Here is a 16,789-nt window from a genome sequence, read left to right as displayed (position 1 = left end):
TAACCTCTGGGATGTCGAGTTTAACATGTCAGCGGCTTCTAGCTACAGATTTTGGAATCAATCTTTAACTTGATGGTCTATTCCCTTATTATCAAGTAAATAAACATAAATTTTTAAAAAAGAAAAAACACAAAATAATTATCAAAATTACTTACCAGCACGAATTTCAGCCTCTGACAGATTTGCCTCTCTTTTCAACACTTTTTCGACATTATTTTTCATAATGCCTACCGCCTACAAAAAATAAAACCGTAACAAAACAAAACAAATCTAAACAAAGCGTAATCACTGTAGAGTAATCAGTTCGAGGCCTTAAATTTCTCTGGAAAGGTGTAGATAAAGTAACAAGAGCTTCAGTTATAAGTGAATACGAAGAGGGAGGGCTAAAAATGGTTGATCTCGAATGTATGGTTAAATCATTAATATAAGCTTGGTTAAAACGTATCTTCAGTGGGACTAATGGAACTTGGAAAAGCTACCTACAACACATACTGAGCTCCATTGGGGGATTGTTCTTTTTTAACTGCAACTATAATATCTCGGATTACACAATTCCTTCTCAATTTTATCGGGAACTTTTGTTATGGTGGTTGCAATTTCGTAAGACGTTTGCCACTGAAGAAGATTGGAAAACAATAATATGGAATAACAAAGAAATAAAAGTAGAAAACAAGCTGGTTTATCATAAACACTATGTTAATGCGAGAGTCATTTGCATTCAAGATCTTTTTTTTAGTCTGAACAGTACTGATTCTTATAATCAACTGTCTAAAAAAATATGCAAAACAAACATTTTAGAATGGGCTGGCTTACGTAGGTCCATTCCATTATTGTTAAGAAGTTATGACAGGTATCCTTCGATAAACTCTCCAACTGTTGTAGTGGGTGACAATAATTTTGAGGTTACGAAAGGGAAATCAAAGGAATACTACAACCTACTCATCAGAGAAGAAGCTAAACCGCCCAATATTATTCAAAAATTACAGAGTAACTTTCACTTTAACAGCGACAATCTAAAGCAAATGTTTAAGCTGCTACACTCTATCATTGTCGAATCATATGTTAAAGCCTTCCAGTACAGAGTAATTAACTCAATTCTTTACACAAATACAAAGTTGTGTAAAATAGGTTTCAGAACAAATGATTTATGTACTTTCTGTGACAATCAACCCGAATCATTAACCCATTTGTTCTATCACTGCTCACGCTCTAAACAGTTTTGGAGTGAATTTGAACTATATTGGTACCTTATTTTGATCAACGAATTTGTCTCTGCTTGGAAAATGTGCTCTTTGGAATTTTGACGGAAAATGATTGCCCTTCACTTCAATTGCTGAACTATTTTATAATTATTGGAAAACTCTATTTGTGGGACTGTAGGAGCAAACAAATCCTTCCAAACATTTATGGTTTTAGAGCCAAGATCATCGCTAAATATGAAATAGAAGAGTTTGTGAATTCATCACCTGAGTTCCAATTATTATTAAAAAAACAAAATCAAATTGAAACTTGTTTTCGAAGTTTTTTTAGTTTATTAAATATATTAAAGAGAGCAGAACTTGCCACTACCATGCACCGGAGCAGCGCAAGCTATGAAAAAGACTTCTCAAATGTAAGCACGTATTCTTTACCTCAGTTGGATTGAAATTCCCTCTCTGATGGTTAACTTTGAACTCAAAACCTTATCCCGAGGTGGGGAACTTTGAACTGAAATCTTATCCCAAGGGTTGGGAAGTTTGAGCCCAAATTTTCATTTTTGATTAAAGTCCCCATCCTATCCCGTGCCCCCCCCCCTCAGGCATAACATTGATAGCTGCATAACAATCGGCTACACACACATTGTGCGGGGGCGCTGTGGTTTAACAGTTTCTTTAACCAAACATGTAAAAGGTGAGGCTACTTTACCTCATTTACTTCAGCCTGCGTCTGTTCTAACCGTTTGTTCGACCTGAGAAGGAAAGGAAATACAGTTCTCAATATTTCAGTAACCGAAAGCCGCTTGCTTGTATCGAAGGGTGCAGTGGCAAGGAAAAACACAGGTGTCCCAAGCGTAATATGAGAGTTTGTATGGGAAAAATAGAGTTTGAAACTTTGATGAAATAAATGAAGTAAAAGCGATAAAAGTTATCAATAAAGTGTAAATATTGTTACCTGGAGTCCTTGCCTTTGTTTTTGTGAAGTTTCAGCGCGATTTGAGTACTTTTACATCATCTGACCTGACAGTGTAATGATAATTATTACACTGTCAGGTCATGATCAGATGATGTAAAAGTACTCAAATTGTGCTGAAACTTCACAAAAACAAAGACAACGACTCCAGGTAACAATATTTACACTTTATTGATAACTTTAATCGCTTTTACTTCATTTATTTCATCTAAGTTTCAAACTCTATTTTTCCCGTACAAACTCTCATATTACGCTTGGGACACCTGTCGGAAAAAGTAACAAACGACTTCAGCATAGGAACCAAGTCAAAGTCGTCAACACAAAACGGTTAAGTGTACGATTCTGAATAAAAAAAGCAAAATTTTCTTACATTTTGACGATTTCCAGTAAGTAAACACTGTGAACGACAACAGCAAAGAAACTTCCCTTTCCTCTCTAAGGAACTTGGAAGTGACGTCATTTGAAACCGACCGCGATCAACTAACCCAGACATCCCTTCGCAATCGCAATTTGTGCTCATGCTAGGATATCGCTTATGAAAGTTAACAGGGGCATAACTATTGCAAGACAACGAGTAAGTCGTGGAGGAAATAACTTGTTCCCTCGCTACGACACATCTGCCGCCATACCTTCCAGTGCAACGGTGAACTGAGCCTGCGATCAACACCCCCTTGGCAAGGGGGTGTTGAGTCAAGAAAAGAAGGTACTTCGTGTATGGGAACATATATTGTACCGACTTTACTTGGACGTCTGTTGACTGGGAAAAGACTGGAACGAGACCGTCGGTTTCGGTGGGAAAAAGGAAACATCGGTCGGTAGTCGACGACGACGGCACTGATTGTAAACACAAATCCATCCTCGGAGACCCAGGGGCAGATAAAGGGGGCCAGGGAAAGTCTAAACGGGCGGAAAAATATATATGGAACGAAGAAAAGTAAAGAACAGCGAGAAGAGCTCTTCTCGCCGTTCTTTACTTTTCTCCGTGCCACATTTTTCCGCCCGTTTAGACTTTCCCTCGCCCCCACTATCTGCCCCTGGGTCTCCGAGGATGACACAAATGTAAAACTGTGATGTTCGTTCGCAACAAAGTTTTTCGCAATGGCGTCTTTTAAAACAATGCAAGATCTTATTTTTTAGCCGTACGTCTAATTTCATTGACGATGAAGAATTTTTTGTGTTGTCTGACCTTTCGAGGGGAAAAACACCTGCTTTCCGTACGAAGATTATTCAACCTGGATGAGATGACCGAGTCCAGAGTGTCTGTCCGAGTTTAGATTTGAAAAAGAGACATTCTGATAAGATAGCTGTTTTCCAATGTAAAGTTTATTTCCTCTATATTAAAGATATATGATGTGCCTTACCTACATACGTACAAATAAATTCATCACTTACGAGTTCGCTCGCTCGGCCTCCACAGCTGCTGTCATTCTTCGAAGTAAAAACAATCCATTAGTCGCATCGCTTGTTAGGAGAAAAAAGGAACGATACCTGGCTTAACGAGGTTAAGAAAATGCAAAGGACTTCAAAAATTGCTTAAAGCAGTAGATTTATACCTGCCGAAGCTTGTGGATTGCAGGACGACGTGATTCTACTTTACGGACCTTAGGGTGGACGGTAAGGTGGACGACGGCAACAGGAAATAGAAGTTGCCCGTTTCTGGGCTAATTAGCATATGTCTCAGCCGTCCAACCTACGTCGTCTGCACGTCGCGACGTCTCGAGAACGTGAGTTTTTTATTCGTGTTTTCGTCTTCAAAACATCTTTATTTTATAACAGAATACCGCTTCGATCTGTTTCTGGAGTGTCTAGTTTCCTTCAAATGGTAAACCTTTTTCAATTACTTCAGGGGCGGATCTAGGGGGAGGGTGCAGGGGGTGCGCACCCCCCCCCCCCTCCGAGATGACCTACGGTTTTCTAATACAACTGGTATTCTGCCAAAAAAAAAACTATGTGGTTTATTGGTGTTGAAGTAGAGCAAGAGACGAGTGCACCCCCTCCTAAAAAAAATCCTGCATCCGCCCCTGTACTTACTTTAACACTATTATTTTTATGATTGAATATAACATGAGCTTGTGTAGCAAGTGGTACAACTGCATCAGTCAATTCCACCTGCGCCCAGCCCCACCCCCCCCCCCCGCCCCTGGGCTGACCCCCGGATGGCAAATTCCCGGGGGTGGGGACTCTTGAGCTGTCAATTCCCTCGGGGTGGGGGCGAAAAAAGAGGACAAATGCCCCGTCCTCCGTCAACACTGCAACATTTTTCACTGCTCGCACAGTCAAGTAGTGCCATTTTAAGGATTTTAATGTGCGATTTTTTGTTTCAATTAACGTCTTCCTTTGTTCTAATTAAGACTTCACCCCGCGACGACATGCACCGGTTTACGGTTTTAGTATTGATATAAAATTATTGACATTAAAATTAATAGAGCGCTGTAAAGTTATATGTTATGAATAGTTTTACAAATATGAAAGAATGTTCTTCAAATAATATCAACAGAAATTTGATTCAATAACCAAAAAATGTTGATTCACATCGATAACTCTAATTTCGCTACGCAATTCTGGCTTCAAGCAACGAAGAAATTCATACATACATGTAAAATCGAGATCATGCCTTTACAGCCCTCTACAATTTATTCCTGTCCTTGACAGATGAGCCAATCTGCTTTTTGGCCAGTAAAACCTTCTGATAGTATAGAAAACCGCGTGCGTGTCAAAATCTCGGGAATGGCTCGGGGGTTAGCAAATGCCCGGCCCCCGGGCAGTGCAAAATTTGCAAATGCCCCACCCGCGGGACTGACAAGGTGGGCAAATGCCCTGCATGTTGTCCGGGGGGGGAGGGGGGGCTGGGCGCTGGTGGAATTGACTGATGCATTAGAATTTCCAGCTATAAAATAATAACATTTAACAAGTAATAGGCTCCTGCATTTAAGTATTTTCTCACCATCTGAACATCGGCTTTTACCCTTTTCTTCATTCAAGAAGTTTTTAGTTTATTTTTTCTGCTGAAGTTGTGGGCCAAAATGAAAAAAATACGTGTTAATTGGTTACCATTTATTCGACAAAATAAAGCCCTGTATAAAGTAGGATGAAGGAACTTGTTTATTTTTGCGCGCAACTTGCCATTCGTATTTAATAATTTGTTCCTATTTTAATGCAGATGGAGTGGACTGAAGATCACGATATTCAGCTTGCTATAGAGGTACTTGAATGTGAGCCCTACCGCTTCAAGCCCTGAGCTGTTTAGGCATGATTTATTACCAGTCGTAAGAACTAACCATGACCAAGGCCAGGAGCCTATGATTATGTAATGCCTATGGCTGCAGTCAAGGCTCATTAACAGCAAAAAGGCCTCAATTCAGGTTGATATGCGTCGTTAAAAAAGCCTTTGCTCAAAACGTGCAACTTGTTTTGCAACATTGCTGTAAAACGAGATGGGCGTTTTACCACCTACGAATTAAACCTGGCTTGCAACGCTCACAGAGTTTTGCAGATTATCAAAGGTTGTTGCAAAGAATGTGGAGAGTTCTTGTTTTAATCAGGGGCTAACTGAAGCTAGTAAAAGTGGAAGTAAACGACTACAAGATCTAGCAACAAAAACGAAAAGAACAGATGATTGTTTGCCCACGATGTAAAAGAAAACAGAGACGAAAAGCCACAATCAGAATCGCTTCTTTTTATCTCTTAAGGTTCTTGAGTCTTTTCCCTTAAAAATTTATAAACGCTTCTCTTACTTTAAATACACAATAAGCGAGGGAAGGTATGTCCGGAGAAAGGAACGGGTATGTATCTGAAGAAAGATAGAGGATAATGTACTCAGGGTAAAAGGGGGAAGAATACCTGGGGTAAGGAAGGGCCTTATATCCGGGGGAAAGTCGGGAGGGGAGGTGTATCAGGGAAAGGGAAGGGGACGTATACGGGTAAACTGAAAGCGAGATATATCAGGGGAAAGGAAGGGGAGGTGTATCATGGAAACGGAAGGGGACGAATGTCAGGAGTAAAGAAAGGGAGGTATATCAAATGGAAGTTAGGGGACGTATATCAGGGCTAAAGAAAGGCAGGTATCCGTGGGATAAGGGAGGAGACGTGTATCAGTGGTAAGGAGGGGGGCTAAATTAACGTATCTGTGGTAAGAGGGGATAAAGGATTATTTTCGCTGCTTTACGGTATACCTTTGCTATCCTATCCGGGAGTTTCTGTAGTGCTCTTATGGCGCGCGACGAAAACGCGTCATTGGCAGTGAAGCTGCATGAACACTGAACAAAACTCCGAGAAAGTAAATAATACATTTTATTGATTGTTATATGCGTTACTTAACTAATCCCCTACAGTGAAGTCGTTAAGGAACCTGAACTTCAAAAAGAACAGAAACAATACAATGGAAGCTCTCGCGAGCGGACACCCTCGGGGGGTGAAAAAGGTGTCCATAACTGGAGCTGGACGCTTACGGGAATCTAAAAATACAGAGTTTGTTTGGGAGTTGAGAAAAACGGGGTTTTGTGAAAGTGGCCGTAAATAGAGCTGTCCGCTTACGACAGCGTCCGTCAGGACAGCTTCCAATGTAACTACACAGTAGATAGAACAATAATCTTATTGTCATGATGTAAGGAAAAACCTTTGTCCCATGACCTTGATTTGCGTGTTTACGTTGATGTACACTTATTTACTTGCCTGACCTGATGGATCACTTTCAAGAGCGTGCCTACATAAATTCCTTAAAAACAGGGCTGGAAATTAACACTGAGAAACCCGCGAATCTGTTTTTGGTAGTTACGCAGTTAAGCTGTACGTTCCCGCTCTACTGGGTAAGCACAGAGGATGACTCACGTTTTGTGGCACGCTTGGGCTTTCTGTTTGAACTGTCAAAGACACGCCTTTTTCAAGTGGCCACGGCTCTCGCAATCTGAAGTTACTTTCGCCAGTGAAAAGCTAATAAAGGTTTGCAAGTCGACTAAAAAAGGCAATTTCTAGCCCTGAAAAAGAATAATCCATCTAAGCGAAAATTTATTAAGTCTAACTTCCTCATATCAATATAGCTATGAGGAGAAATAGAACAAGCTTACTGCAAACCCTTGATAATCTTTAAATGTGTTCCAGGTTCCCCTTTCCTTCTTGAATTCTTCTTTAGTTACAAAAAAGAACACAATATAGTCTCGTTGTATTTTCTTTTAAGCACAAAGAGCAATTTTCCCTAAACTATTTTCAGAGATGCTTTCAATCCAAGCTGAAAATGTCAAGTCCACCACCCTTCATGACTGAGTTTAAGAAGACATTTTTTCGCTTATAGTACTTTAATTCTCTCAATTATACAAATTTAGATGTTGAAAATAAACTGACGTTTAAGTTTAGGTGTTAAAAAATAGGACAAATACAAACACTCCTGCATGACTGCTAGTATCATAACATTGTTTTAACAAAACTCGATAAACTTTTACAATCAAGTCTCCTTAAACAGGACCCACTTTGATAAGTTGGTCTCGACAAAAGTCACAAGACACCACTGCCTCAAGTTTGTCTTTAAGCCTTATAGAAAAAAATTGCTTGTTCGAAAATTTGACATGTACCTGAAGTATATTGTTTGCATGAGGCTTGCTTTGCAAGGCTACAAATTGTTTGTTCACACAACGCCAAATCTCCAACTACATGTAAGTCAATACTTTCAGTAGGCAGCACACAGACTCATCACAAACCGCAGTCTATTAGGGGTAGAGAGATGTTTTGCCTTCAATATGTGACAATGTCATCACATCAGAGAAGGTGGTACCAACCAGGTTATGCTACTTGTTGAATTAGCTACAAGAGTTTGCTACACCTTCGCCACACGTTCATACCAGGGCCCAGTTGCTCGAAGCATGGTTAGCGTTAACCAGCGTTAAATACCTTGACAACGTATTGGTTTTGATACTGCTTAACCAATGGTTAAAGCTAACCATGCTTTGAGCAACTTAGCCCTGGTATCAACGTGTGGCGAACGTGTAGCAAACTCTTGTAGCTAATTCAACAAGTAGCATAAATGGTTCAGGGAGAAAACAGCTGAAAATGGTTTCTTAGGCCTGCTAGGATGGAAAATTTTTTGCAAGCCAATCCTTGTACTCAAAACACGCCCCGCAAGGCGTAAGTAGTGAACTCATATGTTGAAAAGTCTGTCTGGTAAAACCGGTGTAAACCCCAAAGAAGTGTCAATTGAATGTGGTTAAGAGTGAACACATTCAGCTCGGACATTAGGCATATAAAGTGATTGACATAAACAAACTAGAAAGCTATTATTATTATTATATACAAGTGCTGTAGTTTGAAATGAATTTTTGGTCAACATGATTTTAGAATACACTTATCTTAATTTTTCTTTAATTTACCATGGAAGCCACAGTTAGGTCCAGAAATGTAGCAAGTAGAGGCTACTTGTTCACAAAATGTATTAGGCACACTAGATCATGAAAAAGTACCCTCTACTCTACTTTACGAACATAATCTTAAACAAAGAATGAAAATCGTGCTACTTCAAAATCACTTCAAGAAAAAAAATTCATTTTCAACTAGAACAAAATGTCTACAAAAAAAACAGCTTTATAGTAAAAAGCCCTCATTTATGTTCCTTGTTGTAACACTGCAGCACGTGTTGTTATGTTATGTAGTAGGTTTTGTTGCAGGAGCGGGGGTAGTATCATCATCTTTACTGGGACTAGATGACTGGTTTGCCACTACCCAGACTAAGGGAAAAAAAGCAAGAACATTTGTTAGAAAAAAAGCGCTGCATCAATAACCATAAAATCTCCAAGCCCTGGGAGGGTGAAAACGAACCGGTATGTTACCACCAACATTCATATTTGCAGCTTCTGCTTGTGTACATTGCCGCTATTATTTCACAAACACAGTGGATGCTATGGTAATGGTTTGATTGATGTTGTAGAAAAAAACAAAATCCTGAAATGTTTTTGACAACACAGGTGGCGTGTTACCCCAAACAGCTGTAATCTGGTACTCATGGGGTTGCAATTAAGTTCTCCATTCTTCTGCAAACAAGCCACAGCAAAACTCAAACATTTCCTCTGAAGAAGACTATATATATTTATATAATTTTGACTGTTTTGTAGTAGATTTGTGGCATTTACATTTGACCTCTGTGATCTTTTGTGTTTTGTCTGTACTTCATGAACAATAGCAACGAGAATAGAAATAATACTTTGACCAATGACAGCTCCTGACCAGATTCTGGACAGATTTTATGTCATCAATATGGCATTTCTGTCGTTGAGGAGCAGACATCTTTTATGTGAAATGTCCCTTGCGTCAAGGAGTGAGGAGCGATCGCTGTATTTGCAGGCTAACACTTGTTATAACAAACACCTTCTCCAATTCCTTGACCCGCCGTATTATTACAGTTATCAGTACTTCACTTACGTCAGTCTCTACCGTTATGTAATATATTTACAAGTAGACTTACTGACAATGGCAGCAATAATAACAACAATGACCACAATGAGAATGATCCACATCTGTATAAGAAGAACAGAAAAAAAAAAGAAAATTATATCCTTCCACAAAGCCACTAACAGTGCAAGGGATCAAAAGATTAGGAAAGAAATCAACAAAATAACATGCCACACAAGAACTTTTATTATTTTGACACATCTGGGGATTTCATGTGGAAGTACAAGATTTTGAAATAATAAGCTGTTTAGAGCAAGTTCATTATGAAGTTTAACATGAAGTCCTCTATGTTCGAAGAAAACTTTTTTTAGTCTATTTTCCTTCTCTCCAAAAAACTCTGATCATCAGGGCTGTGCTCTACCAATACCTGGTGGCCACTAGCACCTTAATTTTGCTCTTGGGTGACTAGAAAATGTTGGTTTTTTTTTTTTTTGTGAAAAAGATATGCTGGTCACGATGGATTTCACAGGTTCGGAGCACAAGGCTCCCTTAAATCACTCAAGGCTGTGATCTAAGAAGAATTCTCATACACCACTGGTAGCCATCCAAAGCCGACTGTGATTTCCTTCCAAATAAAACCTTGAATTGCATTTGGGTTGTCATACCTGTAGATTGAGTTCATTACAACTTCACACCGATTTAAGTGTGTATTTCAGAAATGGGCATAACCGCTGGATTTTGTACCCTGAAGGCTCAATTTATTCCTCCGGACTTTCCCTTCGAGAGTGCTCGTTTTGACTCGGTTCAAAGAAGGTGAGATTTTATGGCGGAAGACTCAGAAGCGAATTCAAAGGAACTGAACAATGGCTTAATTAAGCTGCCCAGGGCCGCGAAATTTGAAAGGTATCCTTTTGTTCTAAGTGTGTCAATAAAACTGCAGAGAATTATCGCACATATTGCAGTAGAAGTTTATGGATTTAAGTCTTTCGCAAAACGTCTTCGACTTGGACACGTATTTTTCAGAAAGGAGAATTATGAGAGCTTCAAAAAGAGATCTTGAACGAGAAATTTCAACCACTGTGGACCGAGATTGGATTTTTTTTCTTGCCGAGGTTTCGAAGTACAAAGCAAGCTGCTGAAGCATTTTTTCTCGCCTATCGCTTAATAAAATCCGGCTGAGAGTTATCCATTCATTCAATCATAACAGTTATTCATTTCTCCAGAGCAATGAAACTATACAAGCGTTTCTACAAAATTATTTCGATGAACTATGAACTCCGCAAGTTTTGATCTGTAGATTACAGCTCTTGTTTTGATTTTAGATATTTCCCGTCTCACTCGACTTCTCCGTGAATCAAGTTGTCATGCTAATCGGTGAACTGACAATACGCGGTTATTTCGGGCCCTGCAGTCACGTAACTGAAACGAAAGGATTTGTTCAACAAAAAAAAACTGAAAGGCAAGCGAAAATGTCCAAAAAAGTGAAACTACACTCTAATAAAACTGTGTCATCCCGTTAAATGCATTCACCGCTTGTGTTGTTTACATTTGAAAAAGAGTTGTTCACTCTTGATTGCAGAGCTACTGAATGAATAAAACGTTCTAATAAATAACTTCCGCAGCAATTCTTTAAAACGCCAATTTATTTTCAAGGCAAGAGAGTATTATTTTCCAGGTATTTATAAGCTTTAATCAACTTCAAATTTATCAGGCTTGTTTCCTTTGTAATACGGTGCGTGACCGAAAATATGTTATGCAACCCGAGTTGTCCGCCACGCTTAAAAGACTTGTAAGCGTTCCCACAGACTGCAGCAAATTTAACAGGCAAGTCTGAGTATTTTAATGGATAAATTTAATACTCATCAGGTAACAATGGGGATTAAAAAGTCAATCAAGCAACAAAATTCGAAACAAAAGAGATATATCGCACCTAAATCAAAGGAATTCCGCTCGTGGATTCTTCGGAAGGTAATCGACAATGGCAAGAACAATAGCCTGAATATATGAATACTTGATAACCCCAAAATTTGGGGTACACACTTAAATCGGCGTGAAGTTGTAATGTATTTTACAATTGTATGCCTGTGGTGCGCACAGACGGTCGGTGTACGGTCACATGATTACCAAATTTTCTTCGATGGGTAGATTACCACATTTCCTTAGCTATGGGGCTCCGCCCACACGCAGCGCTTCGTGCAGCACATGAAGCTCCGCTAAAACAGACCACAAAGTGATATCTGACTCTGAGATGGCAGAGCAGCAACTCAGATGACATGGGAGTGTACATCATTCCAGTTAATTCTTTCAAGCAGGGGGTCATGAAGACCACCTGAGGGGTCACCCAAAACACGTGCTAATTTTTTTGATTATATTATACAGTCAAGGCAGGTCAATGTACTCCACCCCCTCAAGATTCTATTAATTAATTGATTATTTGAAGAATGAGTCTGTTGTAGTTAATTTTTCATCTCAGGTAATTTTTGTTTTTCTTTTCTTTTTGGGTATGGTAATGTATGCTTACAAAGTTGAAACAACAGAAAAAGTATTCTCTTAGGTAAGTATCTCCACTGAATTTATTCAGTGTGACGGTGCCGGTTAGTGGCTGCTCTTGCTCTTCCCACTTCCAGGGTTGCCATGGATACCTCCTATCTGCTTATTGCATTTGGCCCCCTACTAACCTTTTAGGCACCTGCTCCCAAGCTCATCATTAGCGATGAGTTTAATTTTATTTAATGGGGTAATAAAACAAAATTTTTAGGACATGACTTTTAGTGACTGTCGCTAGTGAAAAGTAGTCTTTAAAGTAAACACAAAAGAGGGGCTTCTGCAACAGGTTCATCAAAAAGTAAAGCAGTCAATAGAGAAATGAACAAACCTTGCAATTCTGCCACCACATCTTGCGTTTCAGTCTTGCAGCACTGTGCTCAAATTGCGAGGCTCCAGCTTGCAGTTGATCTGATGACAGAAAAAAGAATGTTCTGTTTCCTTTTAACATCCACAGTGCAGCAAAAGGGTGAATCGGGAATTATCAACTTATACAGGGTTCAAAATAAAATCACAGCTTTTGGGTTGAATCTGCAGGCTTTTTTTGCCAAGGCTTATTTTTTCCCGGTTGTCAATAATGAATCACTTGTTTCCACTTTACGCAATTTGCATGTATGACATGTAACCAAAACCTTTCTGAATTGAAATTTCACTTTCTTCCTTGAGAAACCTTGAAAATATAAATTGATTTTAAAAAGAATTGGAACAAAACACATGCTTTGAACTGCCAAAATAATGTCACCATCAGAATCTTCATTTTGATTAACGTATTTCATTGCAACAATTCCCCTTCAGACAAAGACAAACCGTGGTGCTTCTTCACTCACAAACCAGGGCAGAGAACAAACGTGGGAAATCTGTTCTGTCGAACAATATGAATACAAAACTGACTTTAACTTGAACAAGGGAAAAGGCTTCGCAAACAGCACTAAACAAGTTTTTTGTGCAAAATAAATCTTGATTACAAGTGCAGAAACATAAGGGCAGCAATGCAACGGTTTGTCTAGACAAACATGCATGTTTCACGCTTGAACAAATGCGTAAAATAATTACATGTAGTAGTTTAAGGTGAACAATAATTCTCCTTTTCAACTTTTGAAGCACACTTTAAATTTCCAAACCTTTTTCTACTCTTTCTACTCATTTTAAAACATTTCCAAAAAGTTTCTAAAATGTTTCTTGGCAGTATATTGTCTAATATGAAATGTTTACTACAACATTACAGCAACTTTGATTTCAGTTGGCCGATCAAAGCATGACATTTTCTATTTCTTTGGTGAAAAGTTAACATGCAGGCTGCTATTTTGAAACCTTTTATAGTATAATATAATAAAAACAATAAAAATAATACTGATAACAACATTAATAAAGATCATAACAATGGACTGTGATAGAGTTTCATGGAAAAGTAAGGTAACACCCTTAAGTGAGAGGCAATTCACAGGGAATACAATACCGGTATGTGCTTTTGCTTTGAAATCCTTATCAAGCAGGGTGCAATTTTCATACAAAGCCAAGCCCTAAAAATTTCTTTATTGCAAGAATCATTGTTGCCGGTCAAAATAATTGGAGTAAAGCATGGTTTTCATAAAATTATAATAGCCCAGGTTGCCTTGATCACCCAGGTCACCTCAGAAGTAGGTTCTTGCGATTAAGTTGATCATATCATGGAAACAGTACTAATGCAATGTTTGACAAGCCAAACATCATTAGGACAGCAGAGTTGCCTTGCCAGAGCTGAAGTGCGGTGGAAGCAACTACCATGTACTATATTTGCTGGGATAATCTTGATCCTCCCAATCACACCCATTAACAGGCCTTTTGCATTAGCTGATCACATGATCAACTTTCGGTAAACACAAAACCTGTATGCTTTTGAAACATTTTGTTAGCACGAGCTGAAAGAGCGTATTAAAATTAGGTAACCTGTAAATTTTCAGCCGTACATCTCTAAAACAGCGATTGCAACGGCCACCGAACGTTAGAAGGATTTGTATGAGAAAAACAACTCTTGCCACCCAGTCACGCTTGAGTGGTTTTCCATACAATTCCACGAGGCAAGAGTTGTTTTTCTCATTCAAATCCTTCTAACTTTCGCTGGCCATTGCAATTGCTACTTTTGAGATATACACCTGAAAATGTACAGGTTAACTAATTTTAATACGCTCTTTCAGCTCCCACTAACAAAATGTTTCAAAAGCGAACTGTTTTCGTGTTTACCGAAAGTTGATCACGCGATCAACTAACGCAAAAGGCCTATTTGGATGATTATGCAGAAAAAATGCTTAACAGACTTTAATAGCATTCTTTTCCCAAAAGATCAATAGCAGCTCACAACAATCAGTGAATTTAAAATAACAAACAAAAAACAAAAAAGGGGCTGAATTATTATTTTAAGAAGCAAGAGCAAAAAGCCAAGTCTCAAGAGTTAGGTTAACATATAGGAAGGAAAGAGAGGAGACATTCATCTGCTGGGAAATGCTTATTAAAGGAGAGAAAAAAAAATTTAATATAAAAAACGGAATTTTGAGTGGAAATCCAAGGCTCTTACTTTTATATTGGAATGGAATTTTCAAATGTGACATGCTTCTTTTTATAGAAAAAAGGAAATCAGAGTATAGAGGGGAAATGATTCATAAATTCCAGACTGTCAGACTCTCATTTTAAGAGTTCCAAAGCTTGGTTTATGATGAGCTAAATAACGTCCAGAAATTACTTTGTAGAGCTTTATTTTTAACTTGTACATATTTTCAATTTTCAACATATCAGATCTTTAAGTATAAACTATAGTCACAGTTGTGTGTGCTATTATAAAATTTACGTAATATTATATTCCTACAGTCTATCAACACTACCTTGAACACTACCCTGAATGACACAATGTAGTTTAAGTTGTCAATGAAAGATTTTTAGAGAAAACAAAAAAAAAAGAAATCAGAGAAACCTACGATGATGCCCGATAATGTTTCATCAGGCATAAAAAGGGTCATTCCTAGCTGCAGAATCACATTACTAAAGGTAGTCCATGTGAATGTTTTAACATCAGAAGTTTACTAATATGCCACAAGACTGTGTCTTGCCCTTTTTTCTCATATGAAACCCAGCTTTACAAATTAATAATGTTATTCAAATATATAATAATACTAAAATTGTAACTACAAAAAGTAATATTTTTATTTATTTATCAAAAGACGTTGTAGTAAGTTTGTGCCCCAGGATATATATATAAAAAAGGTTATCACTTGTTTCTTGTTTTCAAAATATTGGATCCATTAGGGGAGGGAAAGAAACACTTAAGGGCATGGCTAAAGTAAATGCTTGTGGTTTTTAGTGCTCGTCTCCAACAAGTACTTACATGAAGGCTTAGTGTATGTTCAAAAAATGCAACTTTAGAATTTAAGGAATTAGGACACTTTTTGCCCATTCAGCCTTTGAATATTGTTAGCATGACAATACAATGTCATAATAAAGTAAAAATAAATATTTTTATTTGGGGATTTTGGGGAAATTATTGTAGATTTGTCATGGGAAAAAATAAAAGTTGCCCTGATTTTCAATTTGCACTTCTGGACAACAATGGTAATATTGGAAAATTATGCTTGGAAATTAGTTGCTCACAGAAGACTTTCTTGACTTTCTCAGATGTTTACAATATAAGGTCAATGAGGAAGCCAATATGAACAAAATGTTGTACAGTTTTGTATTTCAACATTATAATAACTACAAGCTTAATTTATAACGGATTAATAACTAACCACATTGACTTCCAGAAATTAGCACCATCAGATTATGGTAGCTTTTACGCTGCTGCGATTATAGATTAAATTCTTGGTGAACCAACGTCATTTGGTTAAAGAAGCTGAGATCAATGCTAAAATTAACTTCTATGATGTTGCGTTTAACATGTCAGCGGCTTGCAGCTACAGATTTTGGAATCAATCTTTAATTTTGATGGTCTATTCCCTTATCAACTAGTAAATAAACATTAATTTGAGAAAAAAACAAAAATAATCAAAATAAATCAAATTTCTTACCAGCGCGAGAATCAAGCTCTGACAGTTTTGCATCTCTTTCCAACACTTTGTCGACATTAACTTTCATAATATCTACCACCTACAAAAAACAGCAGTAACAAAACAAGAAAGATCTAAATGAAGTGAAATCACTACACAGTAATCAGGTCCAGGCCAAAAAAAAGCCCTATGAGTTAATATGGCCTCGGTTTTCCGCTGTATTTTACAGAGAAATTTGAGCTTGCTTTACGTGACAGCATATTAGACCAAAGTACTTCAGTTTTAAACAGTTTTTTGACTAAACATGCAACATGTGAGGCTACTTTACCTCATCTACTTGAGCCTGTGTCTGTTGTAACCGTTTGTTCGACCTAGAAGGAAAGAAATACAGTTTTCAATTTTTAAGTAATCGAAAGTCGCTTGCTTGTATCGAAGGGTGCAGCAGCAAGGGAAAAAAGAAAGCGCGAAGTAACAAACGACTTCAGCATGGTAACCAAGTCAAATTCGTAAACACAAAACGGTTAAGTGTACGATTCTGAATAAAAAATAACACGCTTTTCTTACATTTTGACGATTCCCAGTAAGTAAACACTTTGAAGGACAACAGCAAAGAAATTGTGCTTTCAAACTTCCCTTTCCTCTGCTTTAGGAACTTGGAAGTGACGTCATTTGAAACCAGCCGCGATCAACTA

General features: G+C 38.1%; 1 protein-coding gene across 3 annotated transcripts in view; it reads right to left on the bottom strand.

The window, feature by feature from the left end:
- The window catches only part of LOC140943167 (vesicle-associated membrane protein 3-like), a 26,930-nt gene extending 10,162 nt beyond the window's left edge, over nucleotides 1-16,768 (bottom strand). The window contains exons 1-6 of one of the 3 annotated variants that reach the window (XM_073392249.1): nucleotides 16,662-16,768; nucleotides 16,426-16,468; nucleotides 16,119-16,197; nucleotides 12,416-12,495; nucleotides 9,614-9,665; nucleotides 6,442-8,879 (exon numbers count right to left, since the gene is read on the bottom strand). In XM_073392249.1, the coding sequence (XP_073248350.1) occupies nucleotides 8,797-8,879; nucleotides 9,614-9,665; nucleotides 12,416-12,495; nucleotides 16,119-16,197; nucleotides 16,426-16,468; nucleotides 16,662-16,663 (339 nt within the window). In that variant the 5' untranslated portion in view covers nucleotides 16,664-16,768 and the 3' untranslated portion in view covers nucleotides 6,442-8,796. Of the gene's footprint in view, nucleotides 1-155; nucleotides 235-1,905; nucleotides 1,949-2,539; nucleotides 2,828-6,441; nucleotides 8,880-9,613; nucleotides 9,666-12,415; nucleotides 12,496-16,118; nucleotides 16,198-16,425; nucleotides 16,469-16,661 lie in introns of those variants that run through there. The other 2 variants (XM_073392232.1, XM_073392242.1) reach the window with 2 other exon arrangements.
- Nucleotides 16,769-16,789: the final 21 nt, after the last annotated feature.

This window comes from Porites lutea, chromosome 1 (genome assembly GCF_958299795.1).
Source record: "Porites lutea chromosome 1, jaPorLute2.1, whole genome shotgun sequence".
NCBI classification, from domain to species: domain Eukaryota; kingdom Metazoa; phylum Cnidaria; class Anthozoa; order Scleractinia; family Poritidae; genus Porites; species Porites lutea.
This window is presented reverse-complemented; position numbering and strand designations above follow the sequence as displayed.